This window comes from Pristiophorus japonicus, chromosome 17 (assembly GCF_044704955.1).
Source record: "Pristiophorus japonicus isolate sPriJap1 chromosome 17, sPriJap1.hap1, whole genome shotgun sequence".
In the NCBI taxonomy this organism is placed as follows: domain Eukaryota; kingdom Metazoa; phylum Chordata; class Chondrichthyes; family Pristiophoridae; genus Pristiophorus; species Pristiophorus japonicus.
Genome location: NC_091993.1, coordinates 18,041,847 through 18,064,944, shown reverse-complemented (window position 1 = coordinate 18,064,944; position 23,098 = coordinate 18,041,847). Strand labels below are relative to the sequence as shown.

Genomic DNA, 23,098 nt, shown 5'->3' with positions numbered 1-23,098 from the left:
AGCTAGCCTTTATTGACGCCCACATCCCATGAACAAATAAAAGAGGAGATTTACTAGAATGATACCAGGGGCGAGGGACTTCTGAGATGTGACTAGAGTAGAGAAGCTGGGATTGTTCTACTTCGAGCAGAGAAGATTAAGGGGAAATTTAATTAGAGGTGTTCAAAATTACGAAGCGTAAATAAGGAGAAACGGTTTCCAATGGTAGGAAGGTTGGTAACCAGAGGACACAGATTTAAGGTGATTGGCAAAAGAACCAGAGGGAGGATGAAGAGAATATATTTCACGCAGTAAGTGGTTGTGATCTGGAATGCACTGTCAGCAGATTCAACAGTAACTTTAAAAGGGGATTGGATATGTACTTGAAAAGGAAACATTTGCAGGGATATGGGGAAAGAGTGGGGGAATGAGCCTAATCGGATCGCTCTTTCAAAGAGCCGGCACAGGTACGATGGGCTGAATGGCCTCCTTCTGCGCTGCATCATTATATGAGGAAGCAGCTTCACTGAAACAGCTACTAGATAGTTGAAAGATAGAATCGTTCCTCACAAATGTATACAGCACTATTATTTGGAAGTCTAAACCCATCAAAGATCCTTTTTTAACTCTGGCCATTTTAGTCCCTCATCCAAGAGCCTGGCCAGCCTTTTAACTGCATGGCGCTATTTAAAAAGGAAAGTTGCATCCTTGCTCTGTCCCTATCCTGAATTTTCTGGGCTCCCCGGTCTATCTGTCTTTCCTTGCTGCTGGGGCCTCTTTCCCTGTTTCGCCAGCATTATCTAAATTAGCTGAGCCTTGCATTTCTGAGCGAGGCAGTTTCTCCCAGTTTCGCTGGCCATAAGTCCCACTCCACCACCACACCTCGGGGCCTCGGGGAATCTGCAGGCCATGGCAATGACCTGTCCGCACCCGCAGCACAAAGCAGAAAAACTGTGCTTCCATGTGCCTTCTCTGGGAGAAGAAGCTTCCATCGGAGTGAAAGTGACTAATAGTATAATTATGTGGTCATAAAAACTGACCTTTGATTCAGTGGAATTTTTTCGAACCAGGTTGAAGCTTGCATGACAGTAGGATTGATGGTTTTGGAGGTGTCATTAACCTCATGGTTACAATGGAGTTGGAGGCCACATTTTTGACTTTGCTCCTGTTAGTCTTGCATAGATTAGTCAATGCCTTTGCCTTCTATAAACTTGATACTTATTCCTTTTCCTACCTGTTGGAATATACGTCGTAGCATTGGAAAGGTATGTCTGTGAACGATGCAATGGGGAGGTATGGATAATGTGCTAATATAAGAACACACTCCACTGTTACTTTGATCTGTGTCCTGAGTAAAGACACAATAATTGAATTTCAAACAAAGAAAGACCTGCATTTATATAACGACCACCGGATGTCCCAAAGCTCTTTAAAGCCAATGAAATACTTTTGGAAAGTAGTCACTGTTGTATGTAGGAAGCGCGGCAGCCAGTTTGCGCACAGCAAGCTCCCACAAACAGCGATGTAATAATGATCAGATAATCTGTTTTAGTGATGTTGATTGAGGGATAAATATTGGCCAGGACTTCCCTGTTCTTCTTTGAAATAGTGCCATGGGATCTTTTACGTCTGCCTGATAAACCGAGGCCCATCTGCTCTAATGCCTCATCCGAATGGTATTACAGGTAATGAGATATGAATTATTTCACATACTTTGGCAGCATCATAGTGAAGTTTTTTTGAAGTAGTGAACCTCCCTTGGTATTGTTTATGATAAGTTGGAGAAGACGCTATTTTGTAAGTACAGAAGCATTGGGATATAATGCACAGTGTTTTATTGCTTATTCATCCGACTGCTAATATGCAACTGGTGTCTTTTAAGACCACGAGATATAATTGCTGTGCTTTCCTCGGGTCAGCTGGAAGCTAATTGCTCTTGGGCAGAGCCTGAGGTCAATTAGAGTTTAGAAGAAACCAGCAGAAACTGACTGGCTCTCTTTCCTTTTAATTGTTTAAGTGTGAAATAGAAATTTGCATATGCGGCACCTGCAGTGTGATGGACATGTTTCCAAACTTTATTCATTTTGCTTTCTATTTGTGTAAATATCTCTCTTACAGCGTTTGCAATGTTACTGGGCTAGTAATCCAGAGTTCTGCACTAATGATCTAGAGATCTTTCACGTCCACCTGAGAGAGCAGACGGGGCCTCGGTTTAACGTCCCATCCGAAAGACGGCACCTCCAACAGTGCAGCACTCCCTCAGCACTGGGAGTGTCAGCCTAGATTTTTGTGCTTAATTCACTGGAGTGGGGCTTGAACCCACAACCTTCTGACTCAGAGGCGAATGTGCTGAATGGAAAAAAAATATGTGCTGTACAGACCACTGGACAGGTCACCAGGTCTGTACAGCACATATTTTAATGTAAATAGTAGAACAGACCGCAATTCTGAAAGAGTGAATTTAAAAATACATCCGGCAGTATTCTGAGCTCTAGCAATACCCGGGAAATCTACTGCATCCGAAAGGAAAGCTATGTAGTGTTTCACACATTATATAAAAGTTAATTAGCGCATTAATCTAAAATCTGGATTTTCTCTGATATCGTCCCGCTCACCCATCACCCCTGTGCTCGCTGACCTACATTGGCTCCCGGTTAAGCAATGCCTCGATTTCAAAATTCTCATCCTTGTTTTCAAATCTCTGCATGGCCTTGCCCCTCCCTGTCTCTGTAATCTCCTCCAGCCCCACAACCCCCCCGAGATGTCTGCGCCCCTTGAACTCTGCCCTCTTTAGCATCCGTGATTATAATTGCTCAACTATTGGTGGCCGTGCTTTCTGTTGCCTCGGCCCTAAGCTCTAGAATTCCCTGCCTAAACCTCTCCGCCCCTCTTTTCCTCCTTCAAGGCACTCCTTAAAACCTACCTCTTTGACCAAGCTTTTGGTCACCTGCCCTAATTTCTTCTTATGTGGCTCGGTGTCAACAATTAAAAATCTCATAATACTTCTGTGGAGCGCCTTGGGATGTTTCACTACATTAAAAGTGCTATATAAATACAAGTTGTTGTCATTACTTCCTATGGAAACAGAAGCTGGGTTATTAAATACAATAGTATCTTGTTGTAACACACTGGTTAGTACAAGCCATTGAGTACAAAGGACAGATTGTCCTTCAACCATTAGCAATACAAATGTTTACTGCATTCCGATTTGAGTAACATTGTTAAATCTTGCACCCAATATTGAATTATATTAGCCAATTATATAAAATGCCCAGGGTATGCTGGCATTTTTTGCAACACTTATTACAGTACTGAACTAATCTTTAAATACGAAAATATAAAAACTGTAAATACTTAACTGTGTAAAATTCTTAGCTGTACAAAGTTTATATTCTCAGTTTCCTCCCATTAGGATCTATGTTTTAAATTCAAAGAACCCGCTCAAAATGTATGCAGATATTTTTGTGGAATTTAAATTGTTATATAGAGTTACATAGAATTTTCAGCACATAAAGTGGAGTTTAGAAGGATGAGAGGGGATATCATCGAAACATAAAATTTCTGACGGGATTGGACAAGTTAGATGCAGGAAGAATGTTCCCGATGTTAAGGAAGTCCAGAACCAGGGGTCACAGTCTAAGGATAAGGGGTAAGCCATTTAGGACCGAGATGAGGAGAAACTTTTTCACCCAGAGAGTGGTGAACTTGTGGAATTCTCTACCACAGGAAGTTGTTGAGTACAGTTCGTTGGATATATTCAAAAGGGAGTTAGATGTGGCTCTTACGGCTAAAGGGATCAGTGGGTAAGGAGAGAAAGCAGGAATGGGGTACTGAAGTTGCATGATCAGCCATGATCATATTGAATAGCGGTGCAGGCTCGAAGGGCCGAATGGCCTACTCCTGCACCTATTTTCTTTGTTTCTATGAAACAGGCCATTCGGCCCAACTGGTCTATGCAGGTGTCTATGCTCCACATGAGCCTCCTCCCACTTTACTTCATCCAACCCTCCTATTGCTTTCTCCCGCATGTTCTTATCTAAGTTCCCCTTAAATGCATCTATGCTATTCGCCTCAACTACTCCAAGTGGTAGCAAATTCCACATTTTAACCACTCTCCGGGAAAGAAAACGTTTCTTGTGAATTACTTACTGGATTTATCAGTGACTATCTTAGATTTATAACCCCTAGTTTTGGACTTTTTTTCCCCCCGACCCCCCACTCACACACACGTGGAAAAATCTTCTCTACGTCTACCCTATCACATACCTTCATAATTTTAAAGACCTATATTATATCACCCCTCAACCTTGTTTTTTCTAGAGAAAAGAGCCCCAGCCAGTTCAGTCTTTCCTGATGGTTATAACCTCTCAGTTGCTGAACCATGCACAAATCCACATTATGGGAAAAGTATACTAGAGGTCACTAACCTTTTACATGAAGTGATGCAAAGTGTGCATGCACTCTGCACCTGGGAATACCAGTATGGTTGGTTCCCTGATCAACCTCTTGATAATACTGATGCAAATGCAGCAGGTTTCTTCAGTAGAGCTACAAAACGGCTACTACCAGCTCCTCCGAATCATCTGAAGGCCACAAGTGAGTGAGCTCGCCCCCTCGCTCCTTGTTTATCTTCACATCCATGAGGGTGCAAGCTGGCCAAGAAATGGAGGGAACAGGCAGTAGCAGCAGTGGTCACATTTCTCCTTACCTGTATTTAAAACATGCCATCGAATAAATGGGTAGCTTACAGAGCTGCCAGATAAACGGCTATCATTGAAAGGGAATTTTTAATATCAATTGGGGGCGGTCAATTCAATTGTATTTACTACAACAACAACAACAACAACGTATTTATATAGCACCCTTAACCTAGCAAACCATCCCAAGGCACGTCACAGGAGTGTTATAAGACAAAATAAATAAATTTGACACCGAGCCACGTGAGAAGAAATTACGGCAGATGACCAAACTTGGTCAAAGAGGTAGATTTTAAGGAGCGTCTTGAAGGAGGAAAGAGAGGTAGAGTTTTAGGCAGGGAGTTCCAGAGCTTAGGGCCTAGGCAACAGAAGGCGCGGCCACCAATGGTTGAGCGCTTAATAATCCGGGATGCTCAAGAGAGCAGAATTTGAGGAGCGCAGACATTTCTGGAGATTGTGAGTGCTATGTCTCAAATAAAGCAATGTGACTGAGTACTGTAGACTTGAGTAAGTGTGACCTTAGTCTCTTTATTCTGACTCCAGAGTGCCGGCACAGCATGGGAGGCCTGCTTATATGCAGTGCTCCCAAGGGATGCTGGGATCCCTTGGGACTCCAATAGATGCGCCCACTGGTGGCGGTAGAATGCTGGTTACAAGGTGTTGCTGAGGGGCGAGGCCTTGGAGGGATTTGTAAACAAGGATGAGAATTTTGAAATCGAGGCAGTGCTTAACCGGGAACCAACTTAAGGATTGATGTGATATTTTATTCTAATGTGTGCCAGTTTAGCTCCATTGGTAGAACTCTGGATCAAAAAATTGTGGCTTCATGTCCCACAACAGGACTTGAGTGCATCTTCTAGACTGACAGTCCAGTGCAGTGCTGAAGGAGTAGTGTATTGTCAGAGGTGCTGTCCTTTGAGCAAATCTTTGAACCAAGATGGTGGTACAGTCACCCATGGCACTGTTTGAAGAGGAGGGAGTTCTCCCCATGCCAACACTTCTCCCTCGACCTAAATCACAAAAAAAAGGATTAACTAGCCATTCATCTCATTGCTGCTTATAGGATGCACTTAGTTTATTAGTACTTTATTTACCAATAAATTATAGTTTTGGTTCATATGTTTACCAACAGATTACAGGAATGGTTCATTAGTTGCAGCTTGGCTAATAAATTTATCAGCAGGCAACGAGTTTGGTTTATACCCACCCCTTCATTACTTTGGTTGAATAAATTGCTTTCTTGTGAGAAGAAGGATTGCGGGATATATATGAGTTCTGTGACCGAGATCCATTTTAATCTTTTTTTTCCTGTAGGTCTCGATATACTGGACTTTGCACGTTCTTGGCAGCTGAAGAAAGATGTACAGGTTGAAGAGAGACCCCTTTGGATGGCTCTTGCTATGTGTGCTGCTGCAAGGTAAAGACTGCTGAAAACTTGAGAGGGAGAGCATCCTGAAACAGCCAACAACAATTTGCTTCTATGTTGTCTACCTCACATGGAAGTGACCTCTCCGAGTTGCAAATACGGAAGCAAAATACTGCGGATGCTGGAATCTGGAAGAAAAACAGAAAGTGCTGGAAATCTCACTCAGCAGGTTGACCCGAAACGTTAACTCGGCTTCCTCGCCACAGACCTGATAAGATTTCCAGCAGTTTCTGTTTTTATCTTCGAGTTGCTTGTGGGTGCAGAGGACAACAATTGGAAACGGGAGGAATTTTGTTGTGCTAGTACTAACATTTAGTTTCTGGGCAATGGAGCTCTGTGCGTATGTTAGAGCGAAGGCTCGGACAGAAGGAGGCCATGTGGCCCATTCTGCCTCTGGCTCTTTGAAAGAGCTTTTCAATTAGTCCCACCCCTCCACTCTTTCCCCATAGCCCCGGACGTTTGTTATTTTCAAATATATATCCAGTTCCCTCTTTAGAAGGCTTTTGAGGACAGTGAGCGAGATAGCAAGACATTTTGGGGAGACAATTCCAGAGGGGCAGGGATGTGGCGGCTATTTGCTGTAAAGGAATGATGCCAATCTACCTTTAAACATATTTGACTTTGTTTTATTGCTGTCACAAAAGAGGAACATGAACGCAATGCAACCATCCACTTCATACTGTGACAAATCATTAACATGTGTCTCCAATCAGAGTCGGGTTAGTAATCTAGCTACACAACTGAAGTCTTTCACTGCTGAGTCGCGTGTGTTCATAAATGCCTCAGAAGTTCATGTTGCAGTTGTACTTCAGTTACTGTTCGGGAATTGAGATCTGCTGCCTCCGTTGCACAATAAGCAAACCTTTATTATGCTGTAAATTGTTCCCAGTCTCTAACATATGCACAGAGCTCCATTGCCCAGAAACTAAATGTTAGTACTGTACGAGCACAATATAGGTGGGAGTGCCCGCTTTATCCCGCCGTTGAAGAGATTCTCAACAAAATTTTAAAACTGCCCATGTGATCCAGTTGGCCCAGCGGATGTTGCAGCGGGCTGGAATTTTCACATCAGCTGGGGTAAACTCGGTATGGGAGATAGGTTCCTTGAGGGGGAGGGGAAGTCCTGCACTGCTTTAGAATGGTTACAGCACAGAAGGAGGCCACTTGGCCCATCGAGCCTGTGCTGGCTCTCTACAAGAGCACTCAATGTAGCACGTTGAATGAGGTATACTCTGATGTCAGATCAGGACCTGAGTCATGAATTAAACTGTTATTTTTTTACACCAGTCCACATTGGAAACTGCTTTTAGTCACGGCAAAATTACAGTGAAACCACACCCTAAGATGATCGATAAAGAGTTCAACAGCCTCTCGAACAAGGAGTTTATTGACTCTGCCTTTGATGTGAGTTAGTCTTTGAAACAGTAAGTTAGTAAGAAAAAATGTGTCTTTTTTGGGAAGGTGAACCTCTGTATTTAAAACTTTCCGCTCCTAGGCTAACACTCCAGTGGTGTGCTGAGGGAGTGCTGCACTGTCGGAGGTGCCGTCTTTCGGATGAGATGTTAAACCGAGGCCCCATCTGCTGTCTCAAGTGAACGTAAAAGATCCATGACACTATTCCGAAGAAGAGCAGGATAGTTATTCCCAGTGTCCTGGGGCCAATATTTATCCATCAATCAACATAACTAAAAAAAACAGATTATCTGGTCATTATCACATTGCTGTTTATGGGAGCTTACTTGTGCGCAAATTGGCTGCCGTGTTTCCTAGATTACTTCAATGACTACACTCCAAAAGTACTTCATTGGCTGTAAAATGCTTTGAGACATCTGGTGGTCGTGAAAGGCGCTATATAAATCCAAGTCTTTCTTTGTTGTTCTTTCTTTCTTTCCTATTTTATCATATTCCACCATTTCATTTCACTCCTGGAAAAAAAAAATTGCCATCTAAATTCCTTCCCCTCCTCCGCCCCCAGGTCTCTCTTTCAGACCTTTGGCATTGCTGCTCATCTGCTGCCATCCATAAGAACATAAACATAAGAATTAGGAACAGGAGTAGGCCATCTAGCCCCTCGAGCCTGCTCCGCCATTCAACAAGATCATGGCTGATCTGGCCGTGGACTCAGATCCACTTACCCGCCCGCTCCCCATGACCCTTAATTCCCTTATTGGTTAAAAATCTGTCTATCTGTGATTTGAATACATTCAATGAGCTAGCCTCAACTGCTTCCTTGGGCAGAGAATTCCACAGATTCACAACCCTCTGGGAGAAGAAATTCCTTCTCAACTCGGTTTTAAATTGTCTCCCCTATATTTTGAGGCTGTGCCCCATAGTTCTAGTCTCCCCGACCAGTGGAAACAACCTCTCTGCCTCTATCTTGTCTATCCCTTTCATTATTTTAAATGTTTCTATAAGATCACCCCTCATCCTTCTGAACTCCAACGAGTAAAGAGCCAGTCTACTCAATCTATCATCATAAGGTAACACCCTCATCTCCGGAATCAGCCTAGTGAATGGTCTCTGTACCCCTTCCAAAGCCAGTGTATCCTTCCTTAAGTAAGGTGACCAAAACTACACGCAGTACTCCAGGTGCGGCCTCACCAATACCCTGTACAGTTGCAGCAGGACCTCCCTGCTTTTGTACTCCATCCCTCTCGCAATGAAGGCCAACATTCCATTCGCCTTCCTGATTGCCTGCTGCACCTGCAAACTAACTTTTTGGGATTCATGCACAAGGACCCCCAGGTCCCTCTGCACCGCAGCATGTTGTAATTTCTCCCCATTCAAATAATATTCTCTTTTACAGTTTTTTTTCCCAAGGTGGATGACCTCACATTTTCCAACATTGTATTCCATCTGCCTAATCTTAGCCCATTTGCTTAACCTATCTAAATCACTTTGCAGCCTCTCTGTGTCCTCTACACAACCCGCTTTCCCACTAATCTTTGTGTCATCTGCAAATTTTGTTACACTACACTCTGTCCCCTCTTCCAGGTCATCTATGTATATTGTAAACAGTTGTGGTCCCAGCACCGATCCCTGTGGCACACCACTAACCACCGATTTCCAACCCGAAAAGGACCCATTTATCCCGACTCTCTGCTTTCTGTTAGCCAGCCAATTCTCTATCCATGCTAATACATTTCCTCTGACTCCGCATACCTTTATCTTCTGCAGTAACCTTTTGTGTGGCACCTTATCGAATGCCTTTTGGAAATCTAAATACACCACATCCATCGGTACACCTCTATCCACCATGCTCGTTATATCCTCAAAGAATTCCAGTAAATTAGTTAAACATGATTTCCCCTTCATGAATCCATGTTGCGTCTGCTTGATTGCACTATTCCTATCTAGATGTCCCGCTATTTCTTCCTTAATGATAGCTTCAAGCATTTTCCCCACTACAGATGTTAAACTAACTGGCCTATAGTTACCTGCCTTTTGTCTGCCCCCTTTTTTAAACAGAGGTGTTACATTAGCTGCTTTCCAATCCGCTGGTACCTCCCCACAGTCCAGAGAATTTTGGTAGATTATAACGAATGCATCTGCTATAACTTCCGCCATCTGTTTTAATACCCTGGGATGCATTTCATCAGGACCAGGGGACTTGTCTACCTTGAGTCCCATTAGCCTGTCCAGTACTACCCCCCTAGTGATAGTGATTATCTCAAGGTCCTCCCTTCCCACATGCCCGTGACCAGCAATTTTTGGCATGGTTTTTGTGTCTTCCACTGTGAAGACCGAAGCAAAATAATTGTTTAAGGTCTCAGCCATTTCCACATTTCCCATTATTAAATCCCCCTTCTCATCTTCTAAGGGACCAACATTTACTTTAGTCACTCTTTCCCATTTATATATCGGTAAAAGCTTTTACTATCTGTTTTTATGTTTTGCGCAAGTTTATTTTCGTAATCTATCTTTCCTTTCTTTATTGCTTTCTTAGTCATTCTTTGCTGTCGTTTAAAATTTTCCCAATCTTCTAGTTTCCCACTAACCTTGGCCACCTTATACGCATTGGTATTTAATTTGATACTCTCCTTTATTTCCTTGGTTATCCACGGCTGGTTATCCCTTCTCTTACCGCCCTTCTTTTTCACTGGAATATATTTTTGTTGAGCACTATGAAAGAGCTCCTTAAAAGTCTTCCACTGTTCCTCAATTGTGCCACGTTTAGTCTGTGTTTCCAGTCTACTTTAGCCAACTCTGCCCTCATCCTACTGTAGTCCCCTTTGTTTAAGCATAGTACGCTCGTTTGAGACACTACTTCCTCACCCTCAATCTGTATTACAAATTCAACCAGACTGTGATCCATCATTCCGAGAGAATCTTTTACTAGGAGATCGTTTATTATTCCTGTCTCATTACACAGGACCAGATCTAAGATAGCTTGCTCCCTTGTAGGTTCTGTAACATACTGTTCCAAGAAACAATCCCGTATGCATTCTATGAATTCCTCCTCAAGGCTACTCCGTGTGATTTGATTTGACCAATCGATATGATTACTGCCGTTCCTTTTTCACATGCCTCCATTATTCCCTTGATAATTGCCCGCCCCACCGTGAAGTTATTATTTAGGGGCCTATAAACTACGCCCACCAGTGACTTTTTCCCCTTACTATCTCTAATCTCCACCCACAATGATTCAACATTTTGTTCATTAGAGCCAATATCGTCTCTCACAACTGCCCTGATATCATCCTTTATTAACAGAGCTACCCCACCTCCTTTCCCTTCTTGTCTATCTTTCCGAATTGTCAGATACCCCTGTATGTTTAATTCCCAGTCTTGGCCCCCCTGCAACCACGTTTCTGTAATGGCCACCAAATCATACCCATTTGTAATGATTTGTGCCGTCAACTCATTTACTTTATTTCGAATGCTGCGTGCGTTTAGGTAGAGTGTTTTAACACTAGTTTTTAAATCATGATTTTTAGTTTTGACCCCTCCTGCAGCCCCTTTATATTCATACATATAGTCCCTTCCTATCGCCTTGTGGTTTACACTTACTCCAGTGCTACTCTGCTCTGTTGCCTCCTGCCTTTTGCATTCTTTCTTGGGGTCCTGTTCATCTGCGCTCTCACCCACTCTAACTAGCTCAGAGCCCTCTCCTGGGTTCCGAATACTCCTCGCCTTGAGGCACCGAGCTTTTAGGCTTGCCTTTTTATTACACTTTGACCCTTTAGAATTTTGCTGTACAGTGGCCCTTTTTGTTTTTTGCCTTGGGTTTCTCTGCCCTCCACTTTTACTAATCTCCTTTCTGTCTTTTGCTTTTGTCTCCATTTTGTTTCCCTCTGTCTTCCTGCATTGGTTCCCATCCCCCTGCCATATTAGTTTAACTCCTCCCCAACAGCAGTAGCAAACACCCCCCCTAGGACATTGGTTCCAGTCCTGCCCACGTGCAGACCGTCCGGTTTGTACTGGTCCCACCTCCCCCAGAACCGGTTCCAATGCCCCAGGAATTTGAATCCCTCCCTGCTGCACCACTACTCAAGCCACGTATTCATCTGAGCTATCCTGCGATTCCTACTCTGACTAGCACGTGGCACTGGTAGCAATCCCGAGATTACTACTTTTGAGGTCCTACGTTTTAATTTAGCTCCTAGCTCCTTAAATTTGTCTCGTAGGACCTCATCTCTTTTTTTACCTATATCGTTGGTACCAATGTGCACCACGACAACTGGCTGTTCTCCCTCCCTTTTCAGAATGTCCTGCACCCGCTCTGAGACATCCTTGACCCTTGCACCAGGGAGGCAACATACCATCCTGGAGTCTCGGTTGTGGCCGCAGAAACTCCTATCTATTCCCCTTACCATTGAATCCCCTATCACTATCGCTCTCCCACTCTTTTTCCTGCCCTCCTGTGCAGCAGAGCCACCCACGGTGACATGAACTTGGCTGCTGCTGCCCTCCCCTGATGAGTCATCCCCCTCAACAGTACTCAAAGCGGTGTATCTGTTTTGCAGGGGGATGACCGCAGGGGACCCCTGCACTCCCTTCCTTGCACTGCTCTTCTTGCTGGTCTTCCATTCCCTATCTGGCTGTGGACCCTTCACCTGCGGTAAGACCAACTCGCTACACGTGCTACTCACGTCATTCTCAGCATCGTGGATGCTCCAGATTAAATCCACCCTCAGCTCCAATTCCGCAACGCGGACCGTCAGGAGCTGGAGGCGGATACACTTCCCGCACACGTAGTCGTCGGGGACATCGGAAGTGTCCCTGAGTTCCCACATGGTACAGGAGGAGCATATCACGTGACCGAGCTCTCCTGCCATGACTTAACCCTTAGATACACTTAAATTGGCAAAAACAATGCTAAAGTTTACTCACTGTTACAGAAGAGAAAAAAGAAAAAATACTCACCAATCACCAGCCAATCACTTACCCCCTTGGCTGTGACGTCACCTTTCTGTTTCTTTCTACTTCTTTTTTGCCTTCTCCCTGTAGCTGCACAGGCTGGGCCTTTATAGGCCTCTCGCCGACCCCGGACTCACGCCTCAGCGACGCACCTCCCGACTGCTGAACTCGCGGCCTTTATAGGCCTCTCGCCGACCCCGGACTCACGCCTCAGCGACACACCTCCCGACTGCTGAACTCGCGGCCTTTATAGGCCTCTCGCCGACCCCGGAAGTGCTTGCCTCCACTGAGTGCAGTAAGACTGCGAGCTCAGCAGAGCAGGCAATCAAACCCTCAATCCACCACTGCTGGCATTGTGTGTTGGCGCTCCAATGGGTGCTGCCACCAAACCTCTTTCTATTGCTTCCCCCATGTGTCGCACAATCATGGCCAATAAGTCAGCAGATCACCTTGTCCCAGCCCCTCACCAATGCTGCTCGAGAAGTGGCTCCCAGAAGGTACGGATGTGTACTTTGGGTTAAATGCCCTTCTGATATTCCCGAGAAAATGCCGAGCTTCTGCTTGGTAATGTGATCTAAGGATAAGGGGTAAGCCATTTAGGACCGAGATGAGGAAAAACTTCTTCACTCAGAGAGTTGTGGGCATGTGGAACTCCCTACCACAGAAAGTTGTTGGGGCCAGTTCGTTAGATATATTCAAAAGGGAGTTAGATGTGGCCCTCACGGCTAAAGGGATCAAGGGGTATGCAGAGACAGCAGAAATGAGGTACTGAAGTTGCATGATCAGCCATGATCATATTGATTGGTGGTGCAGGCTCGAAGGGCCGAATGGCCTACTCCTGCACCTATTTTCTATGTTTCTATGATGCTGCTTAGATGGGTAATTCAATGCATGGGGATGGCCGGTGTAAACCCCTATTCCTATCACTCTATGGCATAGGATGTTGAAGCGCCAATATACTGAGCCCCTGAAACCATTAAGGCTTTGTTTAGTCTATTGGCCCAAAACAAGAATAAATTAATCAGCTTTGAATGGTCAGTTTTGACACACATTATATTTAAAATGAATTTTGGAAAAAGTCGACAATTTATTTGTAATCATTTTTTAAAAGGTGGCCAATCAAGTCGGAAATACTTGTAGGATTTTTGTTTTTGAGACCATCTTCTCTTGATTCCCTCGCAAGACCGGCTGCCTCATTATTCCTCAATGCGGAAGATGCTCTCAATGGAGGCAAGCGCCTCCTTTTAGTGCGCAAGTGTTTTACGGTAGGGATATTGGCCCAGAAATCCCGATCGAAGTCTTCCTGTGGGCAAACTCCTGAAAAAAAGGGGAAAAAAATGCGCACTTACCTGAAGGTGCTGTGCCCGCTCGAGCTTCCGATCCTGAGGTCTTCACTCCTACGCATCGGAGCGCGTGCACCTTGGGACATCCGTATGCTGGAGCTGGAGTCACATGGCTCTGGGCAGCCAATCAAGGTACGGTATTTTCTCATTCATAATGGGAACTCCGTAAGTTGGAGTTCCCATTATTATGAATGAGAAACCCCCCCCAAAACACACAAAACACTAATAAAAAAAAATAGAAAAATACACTAGGTATTTAAGATTCATTTAAATTAAAGGTCTTATATAAAAAAAAATGTCCTGACTTTTTAAAAAGTTTTTTAAATTATGCCTTAAAATAAACTTACCGTAGTGGGGAGGGTTTTTAACAATAAAATATGTTTTCATATGTGTTTATTTAATTTTAATGTATCTGTATGTTTTTAAACACTTGCGCCTGTAAAAGTAGGCTATACGCCTGCTTTTTCAGGCACAAGATTTTTGAGGACATTTGCTGGGCAAGATATGCGTAAATATCTGAAGCCTTGCCCTGAAAGTGTCCTCGCTCCCGATCTGCGGATCATCTGTCAAGCTTGACAGATCGGAAAAGCCGGTTTTCAGCGCGTGCACATTGTGCGCCGAAAACCGGCTTTTCTGATGCCTTCCCGGATCCGTAGAAACTTCGTACGGGCCCGGGACATCGGAATTTCAGGCTCATTATAAATAAGGAACCACGTGGCCTTCCCTCCCTCCCTCAGAATTTGCAGTGGCTGATTGGGAGGGGGTGGAAACCCCCCGGAACTGGGTTCTTGCCCACCTTCTGGTCCCTCTACTGTTCCAATGCTAGAATTCTGCCCCAACAAGGAGTGGAATTCTCGGCTAAGATGTCATGGGCTGGATTAACATAAATGTTTCTGAAAAGAGAGAGAAATCATTTAGACTTGCGCTACTGTGTTGAAGAAAATGGTTGTTACGCTCATAATAAAGTGATCCAACTGAGTACTGTGCGCAATGAGTAATTGTGACCTTGGCTCCTTTAATTAAACTCCAGAGTGTTGGTACAGCATGGGAGGCCTGCTTATATACAGTGCTCCCAAGGGATGTTGGGATTCCAACAGGTAGGCCCTCTGTTGGTGGTATGATACAGGTTGCCAAGGGTTACATACCCAACAATGGTCATGTTACTTTTCCAAACCCAAGTGATGTGAAATTTACATCATAAGGATTATAATTTTTTTTAATGCTTGTACTGAATATTTACAGGTGTGGAAGTTTTTATAATAAAGAGTTCTGACGATCAATGCTTGGAAGCCTCTTCGGAAAGCAGTGGGGTGCTGACCGACACGTGCAAGCCTGACTCGCAGCTGCAAGACTGGGTGTGGAAACAAGGCTGGCTTTTCAATCAAGGGACCAAAAGATGTCTTTCTGCGGATCAGACTCTCGTCGTTCATACTGCAGCTTGTGAAAATGTGACGAGTCTAAGATGGATCTGCACCAATCGGCGACTTGTCCACGAGGACATGTCCAGGAATCTGATCAGCAATGGGAGCACGGTGTTCATTTCCAAAGGAAGGAAGAAAAATTCCAAGTGGAGCTCAACCAATGATACGAGCATATGCGAGAAGCCATTTCAGGGTAAGAACGAGTGAGCAGAATGGACTTTGAAGGGAATTCAAATCTTTCATGTTCAAGACCTTTCGGACCCGACCCGCATTACAGCCGATTGATCAACTTCTTGTTCCATTAGGTGAAAATTGGGCTCAAATAATCGTGAGTGATACAAGATGTGACTTAACTGTGCTGTGCTGAAAATGATAAGATTGTAATATTTGTTACCGTTTTGGTACCAATCTCTAACTCAAGGGTTTCTCTAAGCAGATTGCACCTCTTATGATCTGGCACAGGCTCGAATGGCCTCCTTGTGTGCTGTAACCATTCTATGATTTTATAAGCAGAGAGTTGACAACAACAACAACTTGTATTTATATAGCGCCTTTAATATAGCACCCAAGGTGCCGCACAGGAGTGTTATAAGACAGAACAATAAATTTGACACCGAGCCACATAAGAAATTACAGCAGATGACCAAAAGCCTGGTCAAAGAGGTAGGTTTTAAGGAGTGTCTTAAAGGAGGTTAGAGAGGTTTAGGGAGGGAGTTCCAGAGTTTGGGGCCCAGGCAGCTGAAGGCACGGCCACCGATGGTTGAGCGATTGTAATCAGGGATGCTCAAGAGGGAAGTATTTGAGGAGCGCAGACATCTCGGATGGATGTGAGCCTGAAGGAGATTACAGAGATAGGGAGGGGCGAGGCCATGGAAGGATTTGTAAACAAGGATGAGAATTTTTAAATCGAAGCGTTGCTTAACCGGGAGCCAATGTCGGTCAGCGAGCACAGGGGTGATGGGTGAGTGGGACTTGGTGCAGGATAGGACATGGGCTGCCAAGTTTTGGATCACCTCTAGTTTATATAGCGTAGAATGTGGGAGGCCAGCTTGGAGTGCATTGGAGTAGTCAAGTCTAGAGGTAACCAAGGCGTGGATGAGGGTTTCAACAGCAGATGAGCAGACAGGCTAAAAGTCAGTAATCAAATATATTTACAAAATCCAGTTTTAAAATACTGACTGCTATTAGAGTAGAAGGTCGCTTTGAGTTATAATAGACAATTCATTGGAGCTCTTACCAGCCCTCCTTAAGCCGCTTAAACAGTGCCAGGTACAATGCATGCTTGCAATTCAATTATTTGGTTATCCTTGATAACAAAATATTGACTTGAGCTCTACCCCTCCAGCAGTAAGTCAGAGCTCTTTCATCTCAACAGTTTTAGGAATCCAGCAAGAACCAAGAGTCTACAGAAAGGCCATTGAACAGGTGAAACCGAAGCCTGAATTTTAAGCCGATGATACACAAGTTGCAAATGTGCTGCTGTTTCGCTGTGTCTCTGAGCATAGTTTAAAGCACTCTCCGCGGTCATAAAGTGGCTTATAAGCAAAGGGTGGGACATGTGCCAGATCCTCGCTGATTTATCCCTTCCTTTTGTATCTCCTTTTTTTCACCGCCCCCCCCCCCCCTTCCGCTGCTCCTGAAGATGCTGAGTCCTGTTGCTGTGTGTTTCCACAGGCCGACAGTCTCCTGGTACCTTGCCCAAGTGACCACTTTTAATGTGTGAGCTTGGACAGTGAATGTCAGCATGTTATTTACCATGCTCCAAGATCAATGCGCTCACCTACACAGCGATCCCTGAAAACCAGGGAGACAGGGCCTGAGGGAGGGAGGAGGTCAGTAGGTGTGTGTGTGCGCGCACGTGTGTGTGTGCGCGCACGTGTGTGCGTGTGTGTAAGAAGTCACGCACGGGCATCTTCCACCCTTTTTAAAATGATGTTCGGGACCTGGAACGTCAGGCCTGCATTGGTCTCATCAGTCACCTTGCAACTTATTTTAGTGTGGAAGCAGGTCATCCTTGACTCCGGGGGACTGCCTAAGAAGAAGATGGGGTGCATCCAAAATGTGTTCTCGCCCAAAGTTTCCAAGCAGGGGAGACCAATGCTAATCGTCACCACCCCCGCAAACTAGAAGTCACTGGATTATTATTTTTCTTCTCTTCATATTCTTAGCCTAGGGGTACTGAGGCCAATAGTAACACCACTCAGTACAGGCTGGGGATTGAACCTGGGCTTCTCTGTATGGCTGAGTTCCACATTGGATGGTGCACCAATCAACTGACCATTCAAGTCTGGGTAGTTGTAAAAATAGACCTCCGGACATCCCAAAACACTTTACAATCAATGAAGTACAGTTTGAAGTGTAGTTACTGTTCTAACATAGGAAACACGGCAGCCAGTTTGCGCACAGCAAGCTCCGCCAAACCGCAATGTGATAATGACCAGATAATCCGTTTTTAGTGATGTTGAGTGCGGGATAAATATCGGCCAGGACACTGAGAATGACTCCCCAAATCTTCTTCGAAATAGTGCCAGGAAATCTTTTAGGTCCACTTGAGAAGGCAGACGGGGTCTTGGTTTAACGTCTCACCCGAGAGATGCCAACTCCGACAGCGCAGCACTCCCTCAGCACTGCACTGGCGTGTCGGCCTGGATTTTTGTGCTCCAGTTTCTAGAGTAGGTCTGGAAGCCACACCATTCTGACTCCGAGGCGAGCATGCTACGTACTGAACCTCGGATAACGCAGAGTTGAAACTGACTTGCAATGGGTGGTGTTATCTTCAGAATAAATCCAAAGGACTATATCGCAAGGTCAAACTGTTGTGACCTTGGTCTCTTTATTTCAGACTCTAGAGTGAGGAAGCAGCATGGTGAGTCACCTTTTATACCTGTTTGCCCCAGGGTGCACAGGTGACCCTTGGGTCTCTCACAGGTGTGTCCCCTAGTGGCAAGTCTTACATTTGGGTAAGATCTACATACATACATAACAGGTGGGGTTGTGGTTTTTAGATTCTGTATAAAGATAAGAGCCTTATGAATATTTTCTATTTCACTGAACAGAAAGCCCATGGATTATATCAGCAAATGTTCAAATGTTAACAGCGGCATTTGAAGAAACTGGTGATAGGGCCGTCAACAACAGGACGCAAGAGGAAGAAACTACCACAGCAAAACAAATATCTTTTGCGATAGAGGACCGTAAGTGTTGTACTTGATTTTTTTTTAATATGTCCTTTGAATAAAAAGCATAAGATTATGTCGACAGGCCAAAGTTTGGCAGCTCAGACTAATATGTCCTTACTATACAGTATAAATGCACACGAGGCCCATACTTGAGAGAAGGTCACTCTGTTACCAGTTACCTTTATTACCAAGACCTCAAGTGATGAAGGTGGGTGGAGCTTCCCCTTTTATACCTGAAAGTCCAGGTTAGGAGTGTCTCCCACAAGTTCACCCCTTGTGGTCAATGTTCTCAAGGTGTACAACTTAGGTCAGCTTATACATGGGATACAATGATAGTTGAATACATGACATCACCGCCTCCCCAAAGACTTTTTGGGATCACAGGTTAAATCTCTCTGGTGGTTTACGCTCCCTTGTAGAGCGCCTGAGTTGGGGCTCCGGTTGTTGAGCGCTGGACTGAGTGTTTGCTGTTTGCGGTGCCTCAGGCCTGTCCGGACTGCCCACAGTGACTGGGCTCTCCTCCACTTGGTTCTGGTGTTCGGTCACCTGTGGTGGAGTAACCTCTACGTCGTGTTCTTCCTCTGCTTCTTCTATGGGGTTGCTGAACCTCCTTTAGTTTGATCCACGTGTTTGCGGCAGATTTGTTCATTGGTAAGTTTAACTACCAAAACCCTATTGCCCTCTTTGGCAATCACAGTGCCTGCAAGCCATTTGGGCCCTGCAGTGTAATTAAGGACAAAAACAGGTCATTGAAATCAATACATCGCGTCCTCGTATTCCTGTCATGGTAGTCACATTGTGACTGACGCCTGCTCTCAACAATTTCTTTCATAGTAGGGTGTATAAGGGATAACCTGGTTTTGAGCGTCCTTTTCATTAGCAGCTCTGCGGGTGGAACCCTTGTGAGCGAGTGTGGTCGGAATCTATTGGCCAACAGGAGGCGTGATAAGCGGCTTTGTAGGGAACCGTCTTGGATTCTGAGCATCCCCTGTTTGATTATCTGCACTGCTCGTTCCGCCTGGACGTTTGAGGCCGGCTTGAATGGTGCCATTCTGACATGATTGATTCCATTGCCTGCCATGACGTCCTAGAATTCAGTGCTTGTGAAGCACGGGCTATTGTTGCTGACCAAGACATCCGGTAGACCATGGGCGGCGAACATTGCCCGTAGACTTTCTACTGTGGCAGAGGATGTGCTTGAATTTAAAATGGCACATTCAATCCATTTTGGAGTAGGCGTCTACTACAACCAAAAACATTTTTCCCATGAAAGGACCTGCGTAGTCCACATGGATGCGTGACCATGGCTTGGCACGCCATGGCCAGGGGCTAAGGGAGGCTTCCCTGACTGCGTTGCCCAGCTGAGCACACGTGTTGCACCTGCGAACACAAAGTTCCAGGTCTGCATCTATCCCTGGTCACCAAATGTGTGACCTGGCAATTGCCTTCATCATGACAATGCCCGGGTGCTCATTGTGAAGTTCTCTGATAAACACCTCTCTGCCCATCTGGGGCATGACTACTCAGTTTCCCCACAATAGGCAATCAATCGGCCTGAATCGAGAGTTCATCCTTGCGCCTATGAAACGGTTTAAATTCCTCAGCGCATGCCCCGTACGTAGCTGCCCAGTCCCCATTCAGGACACATTTCTTAACTAAAGACAGTAGCGGGTCTTTATTCATCCAGACTTTAATCTGACGGGCTGTCACAGGTGAGCCTTCACTTTCAAAAGCTTCAACAGTCATGACTATCTCAGCATCATGCTCAGTTGCCCCCTCAATGGTGGCTAGTGGGAGCCTGCTGAGTGCATCGGCGCAGTTTTCAGTGCCCGGTCTGTGCCGAATTGTGTAGTCATAGGCGGCTAACGTAAGTGCCCACCTCTGTATGCGGGCCGATGCATTCGCATTTATGGCCTTGTTGTCGGCCAAAAGGGACGTTAGGGGTTTGTGATCTGTCACCAGCTCAAATTTCCTGCCAAACAGGTACTAGTGCATTTTTTTTTTACTGCATATACACATGCTAGCGCTTCCTTTTCTACCATCCCGTAGTCCGTTTCTGCCTGGGACAGATTTCTGGAGGCATAAGCTACCAGCTGTAACTGACCATTGGTATTCACATGCTGCAACACACATCTGACCCCAAAGGACAACGCATCGCACGTTTAAACAAGTTTCTAACATGGGTCATATAACGTTAAGAGTTTGTTAGAGCATGCAATTTGTTATGCTCCATCAAAAGCCCTTTCCTGGCTGTCCTCCCAGACACAATCGCGACCTTTGTGTAGGAGCACATGTAGCGGCTCTAACAGTGTGCTTAATTTGGGAAGAAAGTTACCGAAATAGTTCAGGAGCCCCAGGAACGAACGCAGCTCCGTCGTGTTATGGGGTCTGGGTGCTCTCTGGATCGCTTCCGTTTTGGACGCAGTCGGTCTGATCCCGTCTGCTGCTACCCTCCTCCCCAGGAATTCTACCTCTGGAGCTATGAAGATGCGCTTCGCCTTTTTCAGTCACAGCACTACCCGGTCCAGTCTGCGTAGCACCTCCTCCAGGTTGTGGAGGTGTTCTTCAGTATCGCGACCCGTGATGAGGATGTTTTCTTGAAAAACCACCGTCCCTGGAATCGACTTGAGGAGGCTTTTCATATTTCGCTGAAAGATCGCGGCGGCCGAACGAATCCCGAACGGACATCTGTTGTACTCAAACAACCGCTTGTCTGTCCTGATGGTGGTCAGCTTCTTCGACTCAGTTGCCAGCTCCTGGGTCATGTAAGCTGAGGTCAGATCCAATTTTGAAAAAAGTTTGCCACCGAATAGCGTCGCAAAGAGATCCTCCGCTCTCGGTAGTGGGTACTGGTCTTGGAGTGACACCCGATTGATGGTGACCTTGTAATCGCCACAAATTCAACTGGCGAGAGGATGCCTTCCCTCAGCAGGCAGTCCAGTTTGAATTCTATCTTTTCCCGCATCACGTACGGCACCGCTCTGGGCTTGTGGTGTACTGGCCTGACGTCCAGGTTTATGTGAATCACTACCTTGGCCCCCATGAAAGTGCCAATGCTGGGTTGAAATAATGAGTCAAATTTGTCCAGGACCTGTGAGCATGATACTCGCTCCACAGAAGAAATTGCATTGACATCGCCCCATTTCCAGTTCATGACAGCAAGCCAACTCCTCCCCAGTTGTGCGGGACCGTCCCCAGGGACAATCCAGAGTGGCAACCTGTTCTCCGAATCTTTGTGGGTCACGAATACCGTGGCGCTGCCTAGCACCAAAATGATCTCCTTTGTATATGCCCGTAGGTGTGCGACAATTGGCAATAATTTTGGCCCCCTGGCCTTGGACACCCACAACCTTTCAAATTTTTTGATACTCATCAGGGACTGGCTGGCCCCCGTGCCTAGCTCCATTAATACTGGGATGCCATTGAGGAGCACTTTCATCATTATCGGTGACGTCCTGTTATATGAACTGTATATGTGCTCCACATGAACTCGCTGAACTTCAGCTTCCAGCGATTTCCCCCAGTGTCCATTTGGCCTCGTAGGGCTTACATCGGACCCATCCTCCTCGTACATCAACCTGGCTGCAGGCTTCCTGCACATATGCTTCAAGTGACCGCTGACGTTGCAGTTTCTGCAGGTATATTGCTGATACCTGCAAGCTCTGGCTGGGCGTTTGCCTCCACACCTCCAGCATGAGCTGGAGGCCCCATTGTTGGAAACAAAAGGTCCATTACCAGCCGATCATCTCTGACTGTCTCTGTAACTGTCCTTAAGCACACCATTAACAGGTGTTGATGGCCCCATTCCTGGCTGCATTGTCCATTGCGATGGCATGAATCGCCGTTCAGCTAGCCATTGTCTCTGTTGAATTCCCCCTTTGGGTTCGACGACATGCTGGGGCATGTCCGATTGCCCTTGTCTGCCTAGAGAACTGTGTGCCGCGTTAACAATGTTGACTCCCTAGTTGTTTGCCGCATTTGAGCCAAGATTTTTGTCATACATCATTCTGGTCTCTTCCTCCCCTGAGATAAATGCCTGGGCTATCAGAGCCATCGCTTCCAAGGTCAAGTCTTTGGTCTCAATCAGTTTCCTGAAAACCCCAGCGTGTGCCCGATGCCCTCAATAAAAAAAAGTCTTGCAGCATCTCCGCTCTGCATGCACTTACATAGGCTCGCCAGTCGCCGGAGATCTGCCACGAAGTCAGGAACGCTTTGCCTTTCTCGCCGCTGGTGTGTGTAAAACCGGTATCTCGCCATGTTCATGCTGCTCGCCGGTTTAAGGTGTTCCCCGATCCACTTACTGAGTTCTTCGAATGCCTTGTCCGCTGGCTTCTCTGGCGCTAGAAGGTCCTTCATCAGGGAGTATGTTCTGGATCCACAAACTGTCAAGAGATGAGCCCTGCGTTTGTCGGCCGAATTCTGTCCCAACCATTCCATCGTGACAAAACTTTGCTGTAGTCTCTCAATAAAGTCGTCCCAATCATCACCAACACAGTACCTCTCTTCTGTGCTGCTAGTGGCCATGCTCGCGTGGTTTAAATCCCAGTTTCTTGTCGCCAATGATATGTCCTTACTATACAGTATAAATGCACACGAGGCCCATACTTGAGAGAAGGTCACTCTCTGACCAGTTACCTTTATTACCAAGGCCTCAAGTGATGAAGGTGGGTGGAGCTTCCCCTTTTACACCTGA

General features: G+C 45.6%; 1 protein-coding gene across 1 annotated transcript in view; it reads left to right on the top strand.

The window, feature by feature from the left end:
• LOC139228132 (uncharacterized) overlaps positions 1 to 23,098 on the top strand; it is a 34,879-nt gene that overhangs the window by 1,833 nt on the left and 9,948 nt on the right. The window contains exons 2-4 of the mRNA XM_070859325.1: positions 5,991 to 6,093; positions 15,048 to 15,419; positions 18,283 to 18,420. Of these exons, the coding sequence (XP_070715426.1) occupies positions 6,036 to 6,093; positions 15,048 to 15,419; positions 18,283 to 18,420 (568 nt within the window). The 5' untranslated portion in view covers positions 5,991 to 6,035. The remainder of the gene's footprint in view (positions 1 to 5,990; positions 6,094 to 15,047; positions 15,420 to 18,282; positions 18,421 to 23,098) is intronic.